At 43.0% G+C, this 23,187-nt stretch overlaps 1 protein-coding gene across 2 annotated transcripts in view; it reads right to left on the bottom strand.

Moving 5' to 3' along the window:
* The window catches only part of BLM (BLM RecQ like helicase), a 91,049-nt gene that overhangs the window by 19,507 nt on the left and 48,355 nt on the right, over positions 1 to 23,187 (bottom strand). For both annotated transcript variants that reach the window (XM_059371532.1, XM_059371531.1), the window contains exons 13-16: positions 13,494 to 13,600; positions 11,474 to 11,634; positions 5,413 to 5,608; positions 2,702 to 2,892 (exon numbers count right to left, since the gene is read on the bottom strand). In XM_059371532.1, coding sequence (XP_059227515.1) covers positions 2,702 to 2,892; positions 5,413 to 5,608; positions 11,474 to 11,634; positions 13,494 to 13,600 — 655 coding nt within the window. The remainder of the gene's footprint in view (positions 1 to 2,701; positions 2,893 to 5,412; positions 5,609 to 11,473; positions 11,635 to 13,493; positions 13,601 to 23,187) is intronic.

The raw sequence follows: 23,187 nt of genomic DNA, 5'->3' as shown, positions 1-23,187 counted from the left end.
CCCTCATTACAGTACTGCCCTCATTACAGTACTGCCCTCATTACAGTACTGCCCTCATTACAGTACTGCCTCTCATGGGCCTGCAGCTTTGCCCTTAGGTCCATTCATCCCATTCATTGCTTGATGATACACTCTAGATTCAAGTCTTCACCACTCTGTGCCTAAACCGTGGCAGCTGACCTTGGCTGGAGACACACAAACAACCATGCTGAAAGTGTGTACTTTCAACAAATGGCCACAGACCTCAAGCGGGCCCTCCAAGTGGCCCGATAATCATCACACACCCTTGGTGTCGCACTCCTCCGCCCTAGACAGGAGTCAGCACGCTATGGCCCATAAGCTGGATGCCTGTTTCCGTACGTCAAATTATACTGGGACACAGCCATGGAAAATCGATGTAGTTATTGTTTATGTCTGCTTTTGGGCTAAAAGAGCAGAGTTGAGTACTTGAGACAGAGCCTGTGATTCTAAGGCCCACGAAGCCTAAGTATGCACTCTGGCCCTTTAGATAAGGTTTGCTGACCGCTGTCCCAGATGACTGGACTACTTCACTTTCTCCTTTCTCTTCAGCTCTCTCTCTTGTCCTGACTGTCAGCTGACGACCTGGCCTGCTACTTCACTGAGAAACCTGAAATAACCACAAGAGAGCTTTCGCAAACTTCCCTCACAACACCTATCACCAGCAAACGTCCACAGTCCTCTCCATCCTCGTGCTTAGAGATGAGCTCTCTCGGTTCCTGCCTGGAGGCAATCTCTGGACTTGCACACTAGATCCCTCTCCCCACCACCCCTACCTATCCAAGGATGTTGCTTCAGCGGCTCTCCCCATTCCTTACACATCAGCTTTCCATCCTAGGCAGGTACGTTCCTATCAGCACTAATGGATGTTACTTCTCCTGTCTTTTCCTGACTCCACTTCCCCTGCCAGCTGCTGTTACACTTCTCTGATCATCCTTGAAGCAAAACTTGAAAAAGTTCTGTATATTCATATATATATATGAAAGCCTGCGGGTTTGTCCCTCTCTACTGGACCTGTCAGACAACTCCAGCCACACTTCCTGCTGAAGCCAGTGGTGTCTTCTGGGCTCCTTCCCTACTCGGCTTAGCGGCAGCACTGGAGCAATGAGCACTCCCTCCTCCCTGAAATGCTTCCTGTATGGAGTGCTGATCTTCCCCTTACCTTGCTAATTCTCTTTCTTGGTCTCCTTTCCTAGTCCCTCCTCTTCTCCTTAATCTCTTAATGTCCTGGAACTCAGTCATTCGGTTTTCTTTTCTTTGGCCTAACCTTATACCCCTGAAGATTTCATCTGCTCTTGTGGCTCTGAATACCATCTGTACGCCAACCACTCCTGAACTGGTAGGTACCACAAGCCCCTTTTCAGAATTTCTGAATCTAACAGATTTATCTAACTCAAAACACCCCAGACCGAACTGATCTGCCCTGTCAAACGGCCATCCCCAAGCCTTGTTGCTGAGGGTCAGTCACACCACCCCTCCAGCTGCGGCTCTGGCCTGCCGCTTCCTTTTCCCCAACTGACTTTTAGCCCTGCTCGGCTACACGGGCTCCCTTTGCTATCCCTCAAATGCACAGGTATGCCTCCACATCTGGGAGCCCAGAATGCCCACGTCCAGGGAATGGCTCAGCTAAGTTCCTTTTCAGGTGTCCGTGGCTCAGACAGGCTGCATCTCTGTGAGGAGACTTCCCTGGGCCACCGCACCTGGTCCTGCTCCTGGCATCCCACTCACTGCGCCAGGCTCCCACACCGCTGTGCTTCCCGTGCCCTTATGCTGTCCATACTCAGCCTCCCTCCGCGGGAATGTAAGCCCCACAAGGGCAGGGATCTTTTTATTCTGTTCAGGGATGCATCCCAATCTCCTAGACCAGCGCCTGCCACACGGCAGGCACTCAACAAACGTTTGTGAAACAAGAACGGATACTGATCAGCAATATCCAAGTAGAACTGGCCACGAATCCGCAGACCCAACCTTCTGTATTGGCTAGTGCTGCAGACCTCTGTGACTGTGCTTATCACATGCCATGTCTGTCCCCCTCCAGTCTATGAACAGGGTGCTCTTTTGTGAGTCCCCAGTAACTTGCACAGACATTTCAAATAATGTATCGAATATGAAAATGCTCTGTAAACTGTAAAGGATGGAGACATTAGAACATAGAATTACCATGAGAGGTAAAATTAAGTACCTAATGACTGAATTTAACTTCCCATGGTTATTTTTAGGGCAGACAAATGGCCATTAATTCTTCATAGTTTTTAAACAACCAATTTATATTATAACGTAATTGACCTGATTCGAACACACAGTATACTATTTATTATAATTCTTCAGAATGAGAACTTCAAATATATATTGAGATTTGAATCTACATATTCTCCTGCCCAAGTTGGATCTTTTTGGGTATTTACAGATGAATGATACTTCTAAAATATCCTATTGTACACATATATAACCTCAATATTTGGGATGGGTTCAGGGTATTTTTTATAGGCTTCTAATTCAAAAGTTATTCCACAGAATTACTATTAAATATTTCTATTCCAAATTACCATGGGGAGAAAGCTACCTTTCCCTGGTTCAGTCCCTGAGGGCCCACTTAAGGTAACCTAACTTGTATCTAACTTTGTCGAATTAAAGTCTTGGCAATTTCCTGAATCACAAGGAACTTAAAACTTTCTTATTTTACCTTTGTTTTGCAGCAGTTATCACAAGAAACATCTGGGTACTTCTTACAAAAATCAGGATTAAATCCATTTTCACCAAAGTAAGCCAAAAGCTGTATTCTCCTGCATTCTGTTATATTTTCACAGTAATGCACCATACTGTACAAATTATTGAAGTGAGTCTCTCTGGTATGATGGTTTCCATCTTTTTCCACTAAAAGAGGTAAAGAACAAAATAAAAATACTTATTAGAGTAGAAAACAAGAAAATAACACAAATATTTGGAATAGATTCATATAACTTTAAATACTAATTGAAATAAAATTACTAATAGCACCATCTATCAGTATGACATCATTTCTATATTATGACAAACCATGTATTTATGTTTATCCCTCAGATTTCTAGTTTTATAGGAAGAAATGAAGAAATATAAAAAAATTTTCCCAATCTTCATGACTCCCAATGATGATGTGAATCAAATTTACTGTATTTATCAGACAAGCACGCCGGCTCAGCTGGATGTTTGAAGTCAGCAGAGCAAAGCAACCATGGCAATGGGCCAGCCCCCACCAACCCCCGGTGCCTGGGATCAGAGTAGTTATGCCAGCGGTGCCAAAGCCACGTGCCAAGGAGCCCCGGGGTGCTGCAGTGAACTCACGGGGTGCTGGCAGGGTATTTTAAATTTAAGGGAAACAGTGATATTTGAACACCATACAAACTGCCACTCTGAGGTCATGCTGCCTATATTCCTTCCAATGCCATCTCTGTGAAACCGAAGTTTTGGCAGTTGCTGTGATAAATACAAAAACCTCCAGAAAAATCCATGTGAAACAGGAAATAAGGGTGGCAGTGTCTAATCTAATTTCAAGGTTTGAGAATCACACGCACATACTTTCCGTTTGTAAGCAACCTGAGGTTTGTTAAGAATGAAAATAAAACTTTTTTTTCTAGTTTATGAGTATTCTTTTTTTTTAAATGTTGCTAAGTGTTTAAAACTTAAATGCTTATTGAATTATTTGGATCTAACTTAATATAGGCTCTGCTTAAAAACACAAATGGTCACGCTAAGTTGTGTTTTTTTTTTTAAGATTTTAGTTGACAGAAAGAGACACAAGTGAGAGAGGGAACACAAGCAGGGGGAGTGGGAGAGGGAGAAGCAGGCCTCCCGCCGAGCGGGGAGCCCGATTTGGGGCTCGATCCCAGGACCCTGGGATTATGACCTCACCCGAAGACAGATGCTTAATGACTGAGCCAGCCAGGTGCCCCATGTCACACTGTTTTAAAGTCTCACTTTTTTCACTGAAAATCATCTTTTTATTTTTTTTAAAGATTTATTTGAGAGAGAGAGAGAAAGAGCACGTGTGCGTGAGCACGAGAGGGAGAGAGGCAGGGTCTGATTGAACAGCAGACTCCCCGCTGAGCAAGAAGCCCGATTTGGGGCTCGATCCCAGGACCCTTGGGACCATGACATGAGCTGAAGGCAGAGGCTTAACTGAGCCACCCAGGTGCTCTCACTGAGAATCATCTTAGTAGAGTGCAAGGGACGTGGGCTTTGGAAGTTAGACAGACCTGGGCCCCATCAGGGCTCCGTGACCTACCGGCTCTACATCTGCCGTGCTCCTGTGTAAAATGAGGACAGTAACAGTAGTACCTGTGAGGCCTGTTGTGAAGACTGGATGAAGGGATATAATCAAGCAGTTAAGACAGTGCATACAGTAGGTGCTAAACAACGTCATCTATCTACCACCAGATTCGCAGTCCCCCTGGCCCCCAACTCCTACCACTACTGCTGCTCATCAGCGCTCTTGGAGGCAAGTTACAAAACCTTAAAGGAACTCCCTTTCACCATGGGGTGAACGCCATCTCGAAAACCAGGGATGACAGGCACAAAAAGTGACCGGATATTTGGCACAGTGCCTGGTTAAGTGTCATACCTCACGTACAGTACCTGTGGCAGGATCCATTCAGAAGTGGTCTCAAAATAGTAAATTTATTTAGGAAATGTACTTAACTATCACAACTTAGTAGAAAAATGGACAAAGGGCACAACAAGATTCTAGAATATGAATTCACTTTAACCTGGCAAGTCTAGGTCCGGAAATTTATCCTAGATAGACAGCTGCACAAACGTCCACAGATATGTGCAACAGGTGCTCAGCACCGAACTGCTGATAACCGCGCAGAACAGCAAACACTCAAAGTCTCTCGTCCAAGAGGACCGGGGAAACGGACATGGAATGCAATGCAGTCGAACCACACGTTATCAGTCGGAGTCTTAATTACATCCTAGTGTAGACTGATAACAAACTCTATGTCTACATATAATATAATCCCAAGCACAAATGGCAAAATATATGCATTTGGCAGGGATAAACACCAAATATAGGATATTGCTTCTCTCTGATGGGCGAATGGAGGGCTGGGGGGGGGGGTTCATTCTTTTTCCCATTCTACTGTTTCTGCATGTTTGAAATACGAGTTACATGCAAGCACGCACGGAGAGGTTGGATCTAGAAGGCTACACGGGAAGCCAAAAGCTGGAATGACTTTCTAGGGCCAGACTGTGTGCAAGGCATGATCTGGACATTTTCCACCGTGTCCATGTCTACATACACACGTCCACACCATTTGAGTTTTACATGACAAGCCTGTGTAACGCTTGTATAACTATTTAAAGAAAGCCAGAAGCAGATGCTCCCGGGAGACCATAGGGCCCCGGGGCTTGGCTTACTCAGGATGAGTCTCTTCAGCCGGGTCACGTCGTGGTAGGTGTAGAAGAGCAGGCAGTGCGACGTCTCCCCATCTCTCCCAGCTCTGCCGGACTCCTGGTAGTAGCCCTCCACAGATTTAGGGAGAGATGCGTGGATCACGAACCGCACGTCAGGTTTGTCGATCCCCATTCCAAATGCTATTGTTGCACAGATAACCTGAGGAAACAGCACATACCTCTTGGGCTCAGAACAGATGGAAAGGGACATTTTAGTAACAGGCACCTCGAAAAGCTCTATCCTCCACTTTATCCCGCAATCTAGTATCTTAACTTGGCCCCATTATTGAGGATGACTAATGTGAGGTCTTCCTATGGATAATCTGCAATCCTAGGAAGGTCCGAGAAGGTGAAGAGGAGCTCGCGGTGGCAGGCACTTTCTTGTGGGATCTGGCATCATGGAAGGGGCCAGAATCAAGAGCCATGATGTCTTGGGGGGGTGGCCACTGCTTGCTCTCTTCTGTTGCTGATATGGAGGCATGAGGGGCACTGTCACAAACAAGTGTTCCCAGGGCTTTTGCTCCCAGATGTCACCAATGCCAGCTTTTCTGATGCTTTGGAGACAATGGCATTCTCATCTGCCCCCGTGCTTACCATCTGTGCTCCCAGTGGGAGCAGCTGACGGATCACACACGGGCTCCTTTTCCTCAACAGCTGATTTCAAAGGAAAAACTGGTGAAATTTTTATTGGAACTCACGTGGGTAAAAGTCTGAGAGGTGCTTCTACTGCAAAAAATACTGCAGACTGTGGGATTAGCCTATGCAAATTACTTAGGACAGGAAAGGTGGCAGTTAAATTTCAGGAGCTTCATAAATCCACTTTTAGTAAAAAAAAAAAAAAAATCATTTTCAAGAATATCCATTTTAGTTGCAAATGTAGGACTTATTAACCCAGACAAAACCATTACATCTCCAGCTTTATTATAGAAATAAAGCTGCAAGACACCCCCCCCCACCTTCAAGAAAATAAATAGCGGCTGTAAGAACAGTATTTCAAAAGCAGCGGAACTACCTGGCAGCCAGACGGAGGCTGAGGACATGGTCTCAGTGACCGAGGACCAGGGTGAGCAAGTGCAGGCCATGGAGAACATGGCCAGCAAACAGGCGTGCTTGGTGGCACTGGGGATGGCTGTGGCCTCATCAGCCCTCTAAATTTATGGCACTTTGATAGAAGGAAGTGTCCTTGGAAAAGAGAAAGTCTCCTGGAGCCTCTAGTGGTGGAGAGCAGGTGGAGAGGCTGTGCGGAGAGGTGAGGCAGCCAGCAGGCCTGCTGCGTTCCAAGAAGTGGGATGCGGGTGCGGCTCCCCTGTTTGGGTGCAGAGTACAGGCTCCCAGTGAGGTGACCCCAATGCCAACTCCCCCTCTGAAAGCCTTTACTTTGAGTCACTGGGAAAACTGGCTTAGTCAAGCTGTTACTTCCTTATTTCTGTTGCTTTTGAAACTTCAGACTATAATAATGTCTTTGTGGAGAAAAACAATGAGGTTTTAGTCTATCTTATAAGTCTAACAAGATCAAGGTTGTCGGGTGACTGTATAATTACACCTTGACTGTAAGGATTAGCCAGTCTGAAAACAGAAACAAAAACGCACCCATTTTCTTAAACTGTATTTTTGATCAAAGTGTTTTATGTACATATATACAGATATGTATATATGTGTGCATGGCTATTACAGAACATTTATACTATATTTAAGATTCAAAGAACTTACAAAGAACTGGCTTTTTTCCTTTTTTCTCATCTATTTTTCTATTCAAAAAATTTTTTAAAGATTTACTTATTTTTTTGAGAGAGAGCTAGAGAAAGCAGTGGGGAGGGACAGAAAGTGAGTATCTGCACTGAGCGCAGAGCCCAATGTGGGGCTTGATCCCAAGACCCCAAGATTACGACCAGAGAGCCGAAACCAAGAGTCAGACGCTTAACCGACTGAACCACCCAGGTGCCCCTCAATTTTTTTTTCTACAGCTGAGATTTCACACATTTAGGTTCCATTTGTCCCTGCGTTTCTCCATCCCTGGCATCTGAACATTTTCATATCATTATGAAATTCTTCATAAACCATTTTCTTTAAGATTTTATTTACTTAAAAAAAAAAAAAGATTTTATTTACTTATTTGAGAGAGAGTGGAGAGAAAGTATGAGAGGGGGGTCAGAGGGAGACGCAGACTCCCCGCTAAGCAGGGAGCCCAGTGTGGGGCTTGATTCCTGGAATCCAGGATCATGATCTGAGGCAAAGGCAGAGGCTTAACCAACTGAGCCACACTCAGGCACCCGCTTCATAAACCATTTTCTTTCTTTCTTTTTTTTTTTTTTTGAAGATTTTATTTATTTGACAGAGATCACAAGTAGGCAGAGAGTCAGGCAGAGAGAGGAGGAAGCAGGCTCCCAGCCGAGCAGAGATCCCGACTCGGGGCTGGATCCCAGGACCCTGGGATCATGACCTGAGCCGAAGGCAGAGGCTTTAACCCACTGAGCCACCCAGGCACCCCATAAACCATTTTCAACACCAGGCATTCACTATACTGTACCCAGTCACTCTCTCAGGAAATTTAGGCTACTTACTATTAAGAATAACTCTATCAGGGCACCTGGGGGGCTCACTCATTAAGTGTCTGCCTTTGGCTCAGGTCACGATCCTAGGGTCCTGGGATCAAGCCCCACATTAGGCTCCCTGCTCAGTGGGAAGCCTGCTTCTCCCTCTCCTATTCCTCCTACTGTGTTCTCTCTCTCGCTGGCTCTTTCAAATGAATAAATAAAATCTTAAAAAAAGGATAACGCTATCATACAGTCAATGACACTGTAATAACTTTGTATGGTCGTAAGTGGTTGGTACAATTATTATGGCTGGCATTTCATAATGCAGAGTTGTCAGGTCACTCTGTTGTATACCTGAAAGTAACACAATACTGTATACACCAGGTATACTTCAATTATAAAAATCCCCAAAACCCATATAAACACTGATGTAAATTCCACACATGTGTTTCAGATCTGAGGCTCCTGGAACAGTCTGCCATATTCTTTTCCAGAAAGGCTCTCAGGAGCATTGCAGGAAATCACCTCTTAGAGCACTGTCCCCCATAGTTAATAAAAGTTTGCTAATACAGAAGTGAAAATGGTCTCTCACTAATTTGTTTGGATTCCTTTAATAATTAGCAAAGTTGCACATTGAAGAACAATTCTACTTAGCCTTTTGTGGCTCCTTCTTTTCAAAATCTCTTGATAGCCTGGGGTAATTTACTATTTGAGACTTATGTTTTTCTCATTGAAGTTTGGGGATATTTTATTTGCAAAAGACATTATTTCCCTAGTTGTTTGTTCTTTGCTATTGCCTTTAATTTTGTTCGACATAGAAGTGTTTATTTAGATTTTTAATCTTTCGAGCTTTTTTTAAGCTTAGGCTCTCTTCCAGCCAGAGTTCATACATTTAAAAATGCCAAAATTTTTATTTACCTGTGATTTTTTTTTTTTAAAGATTTTATTTATTTATTTGACAGAGAGAAATCACAAGTAGGCAGAGAGGCAGGCAGAGAGAGAGGAAGGGAAGCAGGCCCCGCGCTGAGCAGAGAACCCGATGCGGGACTCGATCCCAGGACCCTGGAATCACGACCTGAGCCGAAGGCAGCGGCCCAACCCACTGAGCCACCCAGGCGTCCCAACCTGTGATTCATTTTGATAGGAGGATCCAAAAACGATTCCCCGCCAGCAGGTAAGCGTACCACTAGTTGGATCATCCTTCTTTCCTCATTATTTTTTTTTTCAATAACATCCTTGCTACATACTGTTTTTACCTTTTTTATTTTTTTAAAGATTTATTTATTTATTTCAGGAGAATCTCAAGCAGACTCCGCCCTGTGTATGGAGCCCTATTTGGGGCTTGATCTCATGATCAAGAAACCCAAGAGCTGGATGCTCAACTGACTGTACCAACCAGGTACTCCGTTTTACATGTTTTCCTGTCTAATTTTGGATTTCTGTGTCACTGATCTGTCTGTAATGTACTGCAAAGCCATCGTTCATGTGTTTTCATTTTCCTCCCAAATTCTTTCAGTTACTTTAACATGAATATTCTTCCAGGCAAACTTTAGAAAAAGTTTATCAAAGGGAAAAAAAAAAAACCACACTGGAATTTTGCTTATTGCAATATACAAATTAGGGAAGACTGATATCTGTGATTACTTGACTCAAGATACGCTGGTGATACATTTCTGGATGTGATCTATCTGAAAGTGCCTTTCTGTTGTGCCCAACATCTGTGACAATGAGCTGGCTATGAATCCTTCAATCCCAAGCTTTCCTCCTTTGATCCTGAAGACAGTGTGTTCCTGCTTTTACTATTTAATCAGACGGTCTCAGGCCTGCCTGCTTTTTATAGAGCACCCTACCTCTGTATCTTCGTGCGGATCATTTCTCTCAGCTCTCCGTAAACCAAACAAGGTGGTGAACTATGTCTACATGTATGTTTTCCCCCAGTGACTCTGAGATAATGCTTTTAAATTTGTTAAATATTTGTTATGGATTCATTTGGAACACATCAGTCTACTGTATCTGCTTCAGCCATCCCCGTTTCTTCCTTGGATACAATGATTATTCTTAGGCTGACATTTTCAAGTTACTCACTACCTCACTGATGCAGATGTCTGTACCAAGCTGAACCATTTGTGTCTTGATAATGATTCTACTTGTTTTTTGCCTTTTGTGCATTTTCTTATTTAGATAAACTACATTTTTAAAAATTTGTGCCTTCCTCTTAGCCTGTCATCTTATGGCAAAATACTTCTAATTCATATATACTGAGTATTCTGACACCTTTCCAAGGACAGTAGGCTAATATCCTCTAAGATTTTCTCCTGTTTTCTGTTACAAAATAATTTTGAGAGATGTTTTTCCCTTGAGTCTTTGGGATAATTTCTCTTTTTGTGAATTGAAAACTTCACAGGCTAAAAAAAAAAGTTATTAGTTGTTTTTCTCAAATTCATCCTTGTATTTAGAGAGCTCTATCCACCACTGGCACCCGTCACCGGATAGGACGCCTAGAGTGTTCTTAGCTTCCTCCCTCTTGATCCTTGTGGGTAAAAATCTATCATCTCGGAAATCTCAACACAATTAGTTATCAGGGAAATGAAAATTAAAATCACAATGAGATGTCACTTCACATCCCCCAAGATAGATATAGTAAAAAAAATAAAGTAAAATAAAATAAAAAGTAGAAATAATAAGACAGAGACATTGGAACCTCATACATCCCTGGTAGAAATGTAAAATTCTGTAGCTGCTTTGGAAAACAGTTTGGTAGCTCCTCAAAAAGTTAGAGAGTTACCATATGACTAAGCAATTCCACTCTTAAGTATCTATCCAAGAGAACTGAAAATATGTTCATACAAACACATGTACACAGATGTTCACAGAAGCATTATTCCCAATAGCCAGAAAGCGGGTGCAACTCAATGTTGAATGGGTAACGACCGAGGATACAGCCATGCAATGCTATCCGGAGCACAAAGAGAAATGAAGGACTGATACATGCTACAACAAGATACACAATGCCTTGAAAACATTATACTAAGTAAGAGAAATGAGTCACAAAAGAACCCATAATGTATCATTTCATTTATATGAAATGTCCAGAACAGGAAAATCTACACAGACAGATTAGCAGTGGTTCCACTAGTGGCTGCTGGGGACTGGGGAGTGGCTGCTAAATCGTACGAAGTTTCTTTTTTGGATGATGAAATATTCTGGAATTAGACAGTGGTGAAGCTTGCACAACCTTGTGAATATACCAAAAACCACTGACTTGTAAACTCTGAAAGGGCGAATTTTATGGTATATAAATCACAACTAAATAAAAAAAATTTTAAGAAAGAAAAAGCAACTTAAGAAAGCCTCAAAATGATCTGTTTTTAAATTTCAGTCTTATTTTGATGTTTGCTGTCTTTAAAGTAAAAACAGTTCTCATCTGGCATGTGCAGGTTTGTTCATACACTAAAAAAGATGACTTCCTCTGTTTATTCCAAAAACGTTACCTGGCAGCCGTCCTGATTAACCCACTTGTGCTGTACTTCGTCCCTGGCAGAGTCACTGAGGCCAGCGTGATACGCAAGAGCAGCGAGACCATCTTTCTGTAAAGTGTCCGCCATGGTGTCACATTCCCGCCTGGAGAGGCAGTAGATTATCCCAGAGTCATCTGCCAAGAAACCAAAACAGTATTGAGACATGAGAGCCTTTAACACAAATAACAACACAATTTTCGTTATGTTCTTCTTTTTTTTTTTAAAGTAGGCTCCACATCCAGTGTGGAGGCCAGTGTGGGCTCAAACCCACGGCCCTGAGATCAAGTGCCAAACCAAGAGATCCAAGAGTGGGATGCTCAACCAACTGAGCCACCCAGGTGCCCTTCATTATGTTCTTAGAAATACACAAACCATAAGCAGATCTTCACAGTCTACTTATAGTGGGGCAGGGCCACACAGGGAGAGTAATTCAAGCTAGGAGCTCAGGTGTACTGGAAACCACAAGATGTGACCTTTTGTTCTGTCCCCCGAATGACTCCTGGGGTGGACCTGCAGGAAGCCTGGGCTCTCCTTCACATGGGCTATAAAATGGGCGGGCACCTTATACGAACGCTGCAGAGCGCATGTAGCAGTACATATCAGCCTTACAAATTCTCCTAGTTTTTAATTCAGTTTCCTTCTAGGAAACTAATCTAGGAAATAAAGTGGTACAGGACTTCTACGAATAGTTTTGTTTCTCCTTTTGAAAATTAGAAAAATTTCAATGGCCAACATTAGGAAATTAACAAAGGAATTATGAAGTAAGATATACTGAAACATTTTAAGTGATTTCCAAATTTTTAAAAAACCCTATGAAAATGCTCAAGATATAAAACAGGTTAAGGGTAGAAAAACTGCAGACACGGTATGCTAATGGAAAGAAAAATGCACACAATTGCTGGAAGGAAATAAACCCCTAACGGTAATGGTGACTTGTCTGGAAGTAAGATTTGTCTTTTGCTTCTTTCTTCTTGTTGCTTTCTCGGTTTTCTTCATGAGCACATGTTATGTATACTTTTATGAGAATCACAAAATGAAAGGTATGAAAGAAAAAGTCCTTGCTCGTGGCAGAGCCAAAGGTATAGACAAACATGCTAACCATCTATATTCTCTGCCCGGGAGAAGGAGGCTTAGGAGGGAGATTGTGGATGATTCCTTGGTCTATCCCCCTCCATCATTTGATTTGTTCAAATACATATACTCATTTTTTTAAGACTTTTTTTTAATGTGCTCTCTAGGTTACCTGGGTGGCTCAGTTGGTTAAACGTTTGCTTTTGGTTCAGGTCACAATGCCAGGGTCCTGGGAATAAGCCCTACATTGCATCCCCTGCTCAGCAGGCAGCCTGCTTCTCCCTCTGCCTCCCTCCTCCCCTCTGCTTGTGCTCTCTCTCAAATAAATAAATCTTAAAAAAAAAAAAAAAAAGAAGAAAAAAAAGTGATTTCCACACCCAATGTGGGGCTCAAACTCACGACCCCAAGATCATGAATCACTTGTTCCGATGGAGCCAGCCAGGTGCCCCACAAACACGTATACTAGTTTTTAAGAAATGAAACAAAGGTGGTTAACTTGGTTAACAGAAACACCTCTCTATGGGGAAGTAGAAAAGGCGTTACGTGGAAAACCACCAGGCATTTCAGGATCTCATTTTAGCTAACAGAACTCTGAGGCACTCTTGGGAGAAGGCCCTAACACAGAAAGCGGCTTAATGCATACCAACAGAAGCCCGAGGAGAGACACTGAAATCGTGAAGTAGAACACGGGTGTGTAGGAGGGAATATTTCATATACTTTTTTCTTAGGGTTTATTGTTATCAAACCAAATGTGATTTTATAATTTCCAGGATTGAGAGAGTTGGCAATATTCTGTTCTATAAATAGCTAGTTAGTGCTATTATAACAAAGAATGTTTAATATGCACACTGATATATTCTATTGTGGTACTAAAAAGACATTTATTACTTCTAGACATAATCTGTCACATGGCTGTACTCACGTGGGTGATGCTTTCTGATCCATTCTAAGCAATCAAATGCCACCTTCTTGGGTTTTTTCGGTAACACGTAGTATTTCAGATTATGTCTATTAAAGCTCATGCTGAACCTAGAAGTCCCAAACATAAAATTTTGTTATTATAAGAAAATATAGTTTTAGCCACCTTCACACATCGAACACCGCTTTTCCCCTTTGCCAACCTAATACCAAGCCATCCTGAGCTGAACACGGTCACTGGCAGCTTGCCTATCAGAACCCCGGAACGGAAGTCAGGTGAAGGGCTCACGGACAGAACGCGGATAAGGAGCAAATGTGTATGGACGAGATGACAAGGAGTCAAGAGGGCTGTAGAAGAGAATGTGTAGAAAGGTGAGTCGGAAGCAGAGTTGCCAGGATGAGGCTGACAAGCAGAGACGATAAAACATTCCAAAGATTAAGAAAATCAGAGAAAACACACATTTCAGGCTATCGGTGTCCCCAAGTTTTGACTGAGTATGTGAAGAGCTGCTGGCAGGGTGGTAGCGGGAGCTCACACCCTCCACATCATGGGTCACCGTTCTCTGCTTTGTGCCCCAGAGGGGATGTGGCTGACTCGGAGACGGACATGATCCTCTTCCGCTGGCCCTCTGCTCTGGCTGGCCCACATCCTCCCTCCCGCTTCCTTAGGGAGCTTTTCCCCATTCCTTCGTCTCTTGTGTTTCAGTCTCTTCCACAAATTTTTCCCTTTTGTCTGAGTGTATTCTATGGGACCACCAATCCTAAAAGCAACAGAAGGGCCCCTGCACCCTATATTCCACTGCGGCCGGCACCTCACCTCTTTCTTTCCCTCCAGTATTAAGTTTCTCAGAAGACACTCACACCCCCAACCAACTAACCACACATCCAATTTTGATTCTTGGCACCTCCATTCTGGCCTCTGCTGTTACCATTCTGCCCACATTTTTCCGTCTAGGCTTTTAAAACTAAATATGGACGTGTGGGTGGCTCCGTTGGTTAAGCGTCTGCCTTTAGCTCAGGTCATGATCTCAGGGTCCTGGGATCCAGTCCTGCACTGGGCTCCCCACTCAGCAAGAAAGCCTGCTTCTCCCTCTGCCTGCAGCTCCCCCTGCTTGTGCTCCCTTTCTCTGTCAAATAAATAAATAAAATTAAAACAAACAAGCAAAAAACACCTAAAGAAAGGTGAGGGGATAGTTACAGAGTCCTTGGGCCTGCAACACAGCCCCTGGTTCTGACATCTTCACAGGAAGGAGAGGTAACAGTTAAGGTCAGGGCATAAAGACATGTCCGTGCCTGCGTTGACAGAAGGGAAGAAAGAGACGGTAACTATAATAACCCATGGTTAAGGAGGATGCCTACGGACGAGGGGTGGGGATCAGAGGGAAGTACGACGGGGAATAAAACAACTTGCTTTCTGTCTTTGTCCATGAATCCAAGCTGGCTGGGTCCAGGTTTGTTGGCAGCGGCAGGATACACTCATTTGGTTTGAGGACAGAAGAATGCCTTGTGTGTGGAGGGCAGCGTCCGTGTGAACAGACTGCTACGCAAGTCAGAAGGCCATGCAACAGGCCATGGTCATGTTCTTGCCGAGTGCGGGGAGCGCACTGGTCTTCGTGAGGACCTTACTCTGACCTCTCCCTCACTCCGCGTTGTTGGCCGGCCTCACAAAAACCTGCTACGAGCACCGACATGTTCACAGTCCACAGTCTTGCCCCCACCATGCTCCTCTCATTTGTCTTTGTATCTTCTTCCTTTGCTTACTCCTTGAGTGGGGACCACTCCCCAATGTCCAGCTCATCTCTTCACCCGAACATCACCTTCTTCGGGGACTTCACTTGCCAGTCTAAGCAGTACCCAGTGCCATCTCCACTTGCCCCAACTTCTGTCCCCCCGACCCCACTTAGACCTTAGCGTTCTAAAACACAGTCCAACTTCTTTATAAATCAGTGGCTGAAACAGGGGTATGCGTACCCGAGGGGTTCACAAAGACTTCTAAAGTTACATAAGCAAAGATAGCTGTAAAGGAATCAACCAGCAGATTCTCTGTTTTCACGTGGACCTTCTGCATCGGGCTCTGTGCTCAGTGTGGAGTCTGCTTGTCCTGCTCCCTCTGCTCCTAACCTCCCCCACACTATCTCTCTATCTCTTAAATAAATGAATAAATAAATAATCTTTAAAAAGAGAGTGTGCGTGCACAAGCAGAAGTGGAGGGAGGGAAGAGGAAAAGAGAGAATCTTAAGCAGGCTCCACACTGAGTGTGGAGCCCGATGCTGGGCTCGATCCCACGACTCTGAGATCGTGACCTGAGCTGAAGTCAAGACTTCAGTGTTCAAACGACTGAGCCACCCAAGTGCCCCTGAAACTTTCTTTAATCAAAGTACCAGAAACCCTTGGTAGGGCTTCATGTCTTTTAAAGGTTTTACATAGTTCTGTTGGGAGTAAAGTGTGACACGAGACATGAAGTACGCTGACCTTTGCTGGGATATTCTGATTTCAGACACACCGAGAGCAAAGTGGTGGCAGGGGAGATGATTTTCATCTTATGATGCTGCTTCTTGCATAGCTGGCTATTGTCACAGAACTCCCTGCTCTAAGAGTCTTGTGAGACGTCTGCTAACCAACACTTTGAAACCATCCCTCTTATGCTATTTATATGCACGAAACACTGAGAGCTCTCTTCTAGGGCTGGAAATGGCAGAGGAACACGTAGCGGATTGTGGCAAGAAAGGGCAGTAGATAAAAGACTGATCCGTCTATGGACTATTTCGATCAATCGTTCTCAGTCAATTATTTACAATCACTGTTGCAGCAAAGGAAACCACAGTTCTGACAGGATGATGGCATAAAAAGAACTGCCCAGGTATACAAATGATGTAGATGGTCTTTTTTTTTTTTTTTAAAGATTTTTATTTATTTGACAGAGAGAGACACAGATAGAGAGGGAACACAAGCAGGCAGAGTGGGAAAGGGAGAAGCAGGCTTCCCACTGAGCAGGGAGTCTAATGCAGGGCTCGATCCCAGGACCCTGTGATCATGACCTGAGCCAAAGGCAGATGCTTAAAGACTTGAGCCACCCAGGCGCCCCGGTGTAGCTGGTCTTAAAAAATCAGTTGAGTTACTTTGGGCTTAGGTTGGGAATGGTGCATGAGTCTCCCTACTCATATGAACACTGAAATGACTATAGACAAGAATGGCCTTGTTACCTTTCCCTAAATTTTACATCATGTTTTAATTTCAGAACAATGTTTTATGTATTTAAAAAAAAAAAAAAGGTCTGGGTCAAAAAAGAGACCACAGCAAGTGCAGGTAGCATGAGAACCCGCGACTCTGCTCATGGGGATGGAAAACTGCAGGGCTCCTTTGGAAACCCCTGGCAGTTCTGCAGAAGGTGAAAAATAGTCACCCAACAAGTACGCACTTCCACTCTTATGTGAATGCCCACAAGAAGGGAAGGAGGAGGTCCACACAAAACCCTGTGTGTGAACATATATTTCAGCATTAGTCATAAGAGCCCCAAATGGAAACAACCTAGATATTTACTAAATATAAAATGGGCCACACCCATACAATGGAATATTATTCAGCAATAAACTTTGAAAACATCATGTTAAGTGGAAGAAGTCAGTTACAGGAGACCACAGGTCAGATGATTTCATTTGTATGAGATAGCCAGAACGGGCAAATCTACAAGCAGAAGGCAGACTAGTGGCTGCGGGTAGGCATGTGAGGGAAGGGGAGTTACTACTACTGGACATGGGTGTTTTTGCAGGGTGAGGAAGACATTCCAAAATTGATTGTGGTGATGATCACACAACTCACTAAAGCCCACTGAACTGTACCCTTTAAACAGGTGAATTGTATGGTACATGGGTTACATCTCAATAAAGCAGTTATCAAAAACTGACACATCAGGGGCACCTGGGTGGCTCAGTGGGTTAAAGCCTCTGCCTTCGGCTCAGGTCATGATCTCAGGATCCTAGGATCGAGCCCCGCATCAGGCTCTCTGCTCAGCGGGGAGCCTGCTTCCTCCTCTCTCTCTCTGCCTGCCTCTCTGACTACTTGTGATCTCTCTGTCTCTGTCAGGTAAATAAATAAAATCTAAACAAAACAAAACAAAACTGACACATCATCTGAAAAATTTCTAATATTTCTGTCATAATTAAAACAACAACAACAACAACAACAAAACACCTTAGGGATGCCTGGGTGGCTCAGTCAGTTAAGCTTCTGCCTTCAGCTCAGGTCATGATCCCAGGGTCCTAGGATCGAGTCCTGCATCAGGCTCCTTGGTCAACCGGGAGTCTGCTTCTCCCTCTGCCTGCTGCTCCCCATGTTTTTGTGTGCGTGTTCTCTCTCTCTGGCACACAAATAAATAAAATCTTTAAAAAAAACCACTTTAGAAATGTTACTTAATTACCTTAGTGAAACAAATTACTAAAAATAATAAAATGACATGACATTAGGAAATAAAATTATCAATCTCAAACTCAAAACCACAACAGATCTCTCTACTACAAAAGGCCTGCTGAACCGCAGCACACGGGCCAGTTTGCTACGTTGAGAATGTCGGCAGTTGCTTAGAGTTTGTTTTACCTGTTCTGTTGGAAAATGGGATGTTTGGAATTACCAAATATTTTTCTTTTAAGATAAAAACATAAGCAGGGGGAGTGGGAGAGGGAGAAGCAGGCTTCTGGCTGAGCAGGGAGCCTAATGCGGGGCTCGATCCCGGGACCCTGGGATCATGATCCGAGCCAAAGGCAGATGCTTAACAACTGAGCCACCCAGGTACCCCTGGAATTACCAAATATTCTAGCCAGAGACAGGTCCCATCAACTGATGGATGTATAAATAAACACGGAAGGCCCATACAATGGAAGATTATTCAGCCTTAAGGAACCCAGTACTGATACATGCGGCCACAGGGATGAGCCGTGCGTGAGAAGACTGTGCTCGGGAAAAGCTGATGGGCACAGAGAAGGGGAACATGGGGAGTGACCACGAACGAGTACCAGGTTTCTTTCTGGCGTGATGAAAATGTTCTATGCTTAGATTTGGGGGATGGCTGGATAACTCTGTGAAGACAAAAAAATCCCCGAATGCTTATCTTTAAATGGGTGAATTTTATGGTATGTCACTTATCTCCCTCTCTCTCTCTCTCTTATTTTAAGTAGGCTCATGCCCAATGTTGGGCTCAAACTCACCACCTGGAGATCAAGGGTCTCAATCTATCGACTAAGTGAGCCAGGCACCCAAATTATATCTTAAGATCTTATTTTTAAAAAAGCTTGAGACTCCATGGTATCTTCACTTAGGGAGTAATTTATCAGTTGACATTAACATGGTAACTATGATTAGGTCCAGGGTGTCAAACTCATGTCATTTTAAGTGATGTGTCAGGAAATGGAATCAATTTGTGCTCAGCTCTTGTTGCTTTTGAAACTGAGATAGTTGTCAAGGGGATGTGTACCACACAGTTTACGTAGATTGAGAAAGTCAGAATTTTCCTTTTAAATAAATGAAAGTAAGTTTAATTTAGGTGATGGGTTTGGCAACAAATGCTGGCTTGGCCAACCAAGTTATATAGAAGTCACGTCCCAGTATTTGAAAGAGCTAACTGGTAGCCACAAATTTTGATAAAACTATTATTTAAAAGCATATCCCACAATAAAAATACCTTAGATTTATAATATGTAATACAGTAATAATATTATAATATATTAATTATATATTAATATGTCATATATGAATATATATTATATAAATTTATTATATATATTAATATATCAATTATATTTATGTTATATAATATAAATTATATATAATGTTTAAAATGTTTCAGCAAAGTGTACTGAAACTAACAACATTTTGATTTCCCCAACCCTTCCAAATGTAAAGGATACAAGATGCATTTCAGTGAGAGGAACAAGAATACTGATTGATTGATTAATTAGTGGGGGAGAGGCAGACGGAAAGAGAATCTCCAGCAGGCTCCATGCTCGCCACAGACCCTAATGTGGGGTTCAAACTCACAATCCTGAGATCACGACCTAAGCAAAAAACCAAGAGCCGGATGCTTAAGCTACTGAACTACCCAGGCACCCAGGAACAAGAATATTTAATGGTCATTAGAAAAGTCTTGGTAAAGTATTTTTTTATAGCATGTTTCCCAGAAAAAGTAAAGTGAGTAACTAATGATCTGACTTATTTTGCTAGTCAAATAGTTTACAACTCTTCACTTTCCACAAAATTGAAAGGATTTGAGATGTCAGCTGACAGATCATTAAAAATAATTTTTGATGACAGATCAGTATGTAATTTTGGCATATACGTCAGAAAAAATTCAAATAATTGAGTGTTACTGTTATAATAAATGCCTTCCATTCCCATCTACATGTTTGTGTGAGCAACGGTTCTCAATGCTCACATCTATAAAAATAAGAAATACGAGCTGTTTTGATTTGTCAAAACAAATGTTGTATCAGCTAGCTGAAAGAAGTCCTATCTCATCAAATTACACATTCCCAATCGAAATGTATGCTAAAATTTGAAAAATATGGTTAACTAATGATTATAATAGTTCAATCTGGAAAAAAATTTTGGTATGGGAAATTAAAAAAAACAACTTTTAATTTATGCATCTATTTCCTTGCAGGTAAGTATAGTAGATTAAGCAACAAGACTTCATGCATAAAAATATACTGCCTTAGGATAAAAATCTGTGGGGAAACTGAAAGAGAAATAGGAGTTCACAGAGAAAAAGGAAAGATATAAACTATCTGTTAAAGGACATTTTGAAGATAAAGTTAAAAATTTTTAATGTATTTTTTAAGTGAGTGAAAGTAGGTACAAAATTTCCACTATATTTATATTCTACTGGAGACATTTAAATTTAAAAGGGCCAGGTTATAATTTTATTTAAAAATGTTACTTACCACAGATCACATTCTCTTTATTTAAAACTCATGCTGAAAAATTTCTGGTGTTAGGTCAGAAACACACAAGGGGTACGGTTTCCCAAAATCCTTGCGGGAGGCCCATATGACCACAAAAAGCAGGAAGACTGAGGCCATGACCATCCCTACCCACCCCTTAAACATCCCCCGTACCACTGAGCTAAAAATCAAATTCATTACCCACTCCTCCACCCCTGCTTCCTTCCTGCACATCCAATTATGGTCAGTGGCGGTGGTCACCCGCATAAGACACTGTACACAGAAACTTCCATGACATCTGCCTTTCTAACGCCATCAGCCGCCCATCTCCTAGATTCAGCTGTGCTTTCCCTCCACCCTGTCCCCTCTATGCTCTGCTGCTGCCACCATCGTCACCATCTCCTAGAATGCTAGAGGCTTCTGGCCTCCGATCTCTCATTCCTCTGCTCAACCTTCTGTTTCACTGCCAGCATGATCACTCTACCACAGGGCTCAGGTCAAGCCACTTCCGGCCACGCTGCCCACAGGACGAAGTCCAAACACTTTATCATCGCGAAATGCAAGATCCCCGCGACTGGGCGTCGACCTGCCTACCCGGGGCCAGCCCTTCTCCAGGTCTCTCCACTCACGCCATGACTCATCATCCGTTCCTTGGAACCAACTTGTACTTTGATGCCCAAAACTCCAGCCCCGAATCCTCACTCTCCACCCATGAAAGTGCCATCCTCACCACTTCACACCCACAAGGATGTGTATAACCAAAGAGGCACACGGTAACACGTGCTGGAGCGGACAGGGAGAGACCACAACCCTCACACACTGCATGCTGCCGCTGCTTTGGAAAACCGCCTGCAGTTTGCATGGCCCGGTGACGCCCCTGCTGGACAGATGTCCCCGAGAAATGAAAGCCCCTGTCTATGTGACAACTTAGACACAAAGGCTTGTAGAAGTATTCCTAAGTATAACATCCACAAAATGGAAACAACTCAAAATGCTACCACATAATAAACAAATGAATAAAATGCAGAGCGTACACATACGATGGCATATTTTTTTGTCACTGAAAACAGAATGAAGTACTGTCACATGCCGCGAGGCAGATGAACTGTGGACACATGTGATACGTGAGAGGCCAGCCACAGCAGGCCACGTCCTGTAAAATTTTGTTTGTTTGTTTGTTTTTCTGAAGACTTTATTTATTTGACACAGAGAGAGAGATCACAAGTAGGCAGAGAGGCCGGCAGAGAGAGGGGGAAGCAGGCTCCCCACTGAGCAAAGAGCCCGATGCGTGACTCGATCCTAGGGCCCTGAGATCATGACCTGAGCCGAACACAGAGGCTTAACCCACTGAACTACCGAGGCACCCCTAAAATTCTGTTTATATGAAATGTCCAGCTTAGGCAAAAATATATAAAGACACGAAGTAGATCAGTGGTTGTCTAGGGCTGGGGAAGTGGGGGGATAGTCGGAACTGCTAATGGGTATGGAGTTTCTTTTAAGGGAGACAGAAATGTTCTAAAAGGGGCGCCTGGGTGGCTCAGTGGGTTAAAGCCTCTGCCTTCGGCTCAGGTCATGATCCCGGGGTCCTGGGATCGAGCCCCGCATCGGGCTCTCTGCTCAGCGGGGAGCCTGCTTCCTCCTCTCTCTCTGCCTGCCTCTCTTCCTACTTGTGATCTCTGTCAAATAAATAAATAAAATCTTTAAAAAAAAAAAAAAAAAAAAAAGAAATGTTCTAAAAGTAGTGGTGGGATTGCACAACACTGTGAATAAACTAAAAATAAAAAAAAATCCTAGAATTGGACACTTTAAAAAGGTGCATTTTAAGGTATGTAAACTATATCTCAATGCAGCTGCTTACAAAAAAGACTACTCAGCCTACAAAGCCCGCTTCCCATATAAAACCCCATCCGACCCCTCCTCATTAACAACCAGTTGTTATTTTGGGTTATCGTCAGTCTTGCCTTCCTGAGTTCCTACAGTCATAATTTACATCTCTAATTACCACTTACTTCATTCTGCAACTTATTAAAAAGTATTTAAAGGGTTCTGAAACCAGACTATTTGGGTTTAAGTCCTCCCTCCATCATTTGCAAAGCATATGACCTTGTTCAAGTTACTTCTCTGTGCCTCTGTTTCCTCATTCCAAAGTGAGGAAAATAGGAGTACTTACCTCATAAGCCTTTTGGGTGGAGAAATGAATTCACATACATAAAAGGTCAAGAATAGTGCCTGGCACATCCTATAGGCTAAATATGTAACTGTCCGCTCCTGTTACTACCGTATTATACTACATTGTTGTATCAGCTCTCTATACGTCTGTCTCCTCTTTCTCAGCTTATATTTTAAGGTCCTAAGGAAAAGGAATAAAATCTCTATTTTATTATCTACCCTCGTATTTCCCAAAGAAGATCAGCAGAGTAGCTGTAGGAGAGGAGCACAGGGCCCAGGTTCGAACCCTAGGGAGACCTGCCTTCACTGGGGCCCATGACACAGCAGCAGCTGGGTAAATTTAATCTAAACAAGGGCCGATTGGCAAAAGAGATCAGGAAAAAATGTATCAGAAAGTGTCTGTTAAAATCTTTTACTTCCACTAAGAGATTTAAACTCTCCCAAATATAGAAATACCAAATATATTAAGGAATCAACAGAGTTGCCCAAATTTTCATATTTTACCCACATTTACCAAAATTCCTCCATATGTTCCATTTATTCATTCTTACTGAGTGCCAATTATGCACAGGGTGCCACATGCTAGACTCAGGAAAT

Source organism: Mustela nigripes, chromosome 13 (genome assembly GCF_022355385.1).
Source record: "Mustela nigripes isolate SB6536 chromosome 13, MUSNIG.SB6536, whole genome shotgun sequence".
Taxonomy (NCBI): Eukaryota; Metazoa; Chordata; class Mammalia; order Carnivora; family Mustelidae; genus Mustela; species Mustela nigripes.
This window is presented reverse-complemented; position numbering and strand designations above follow the sequence as displayed.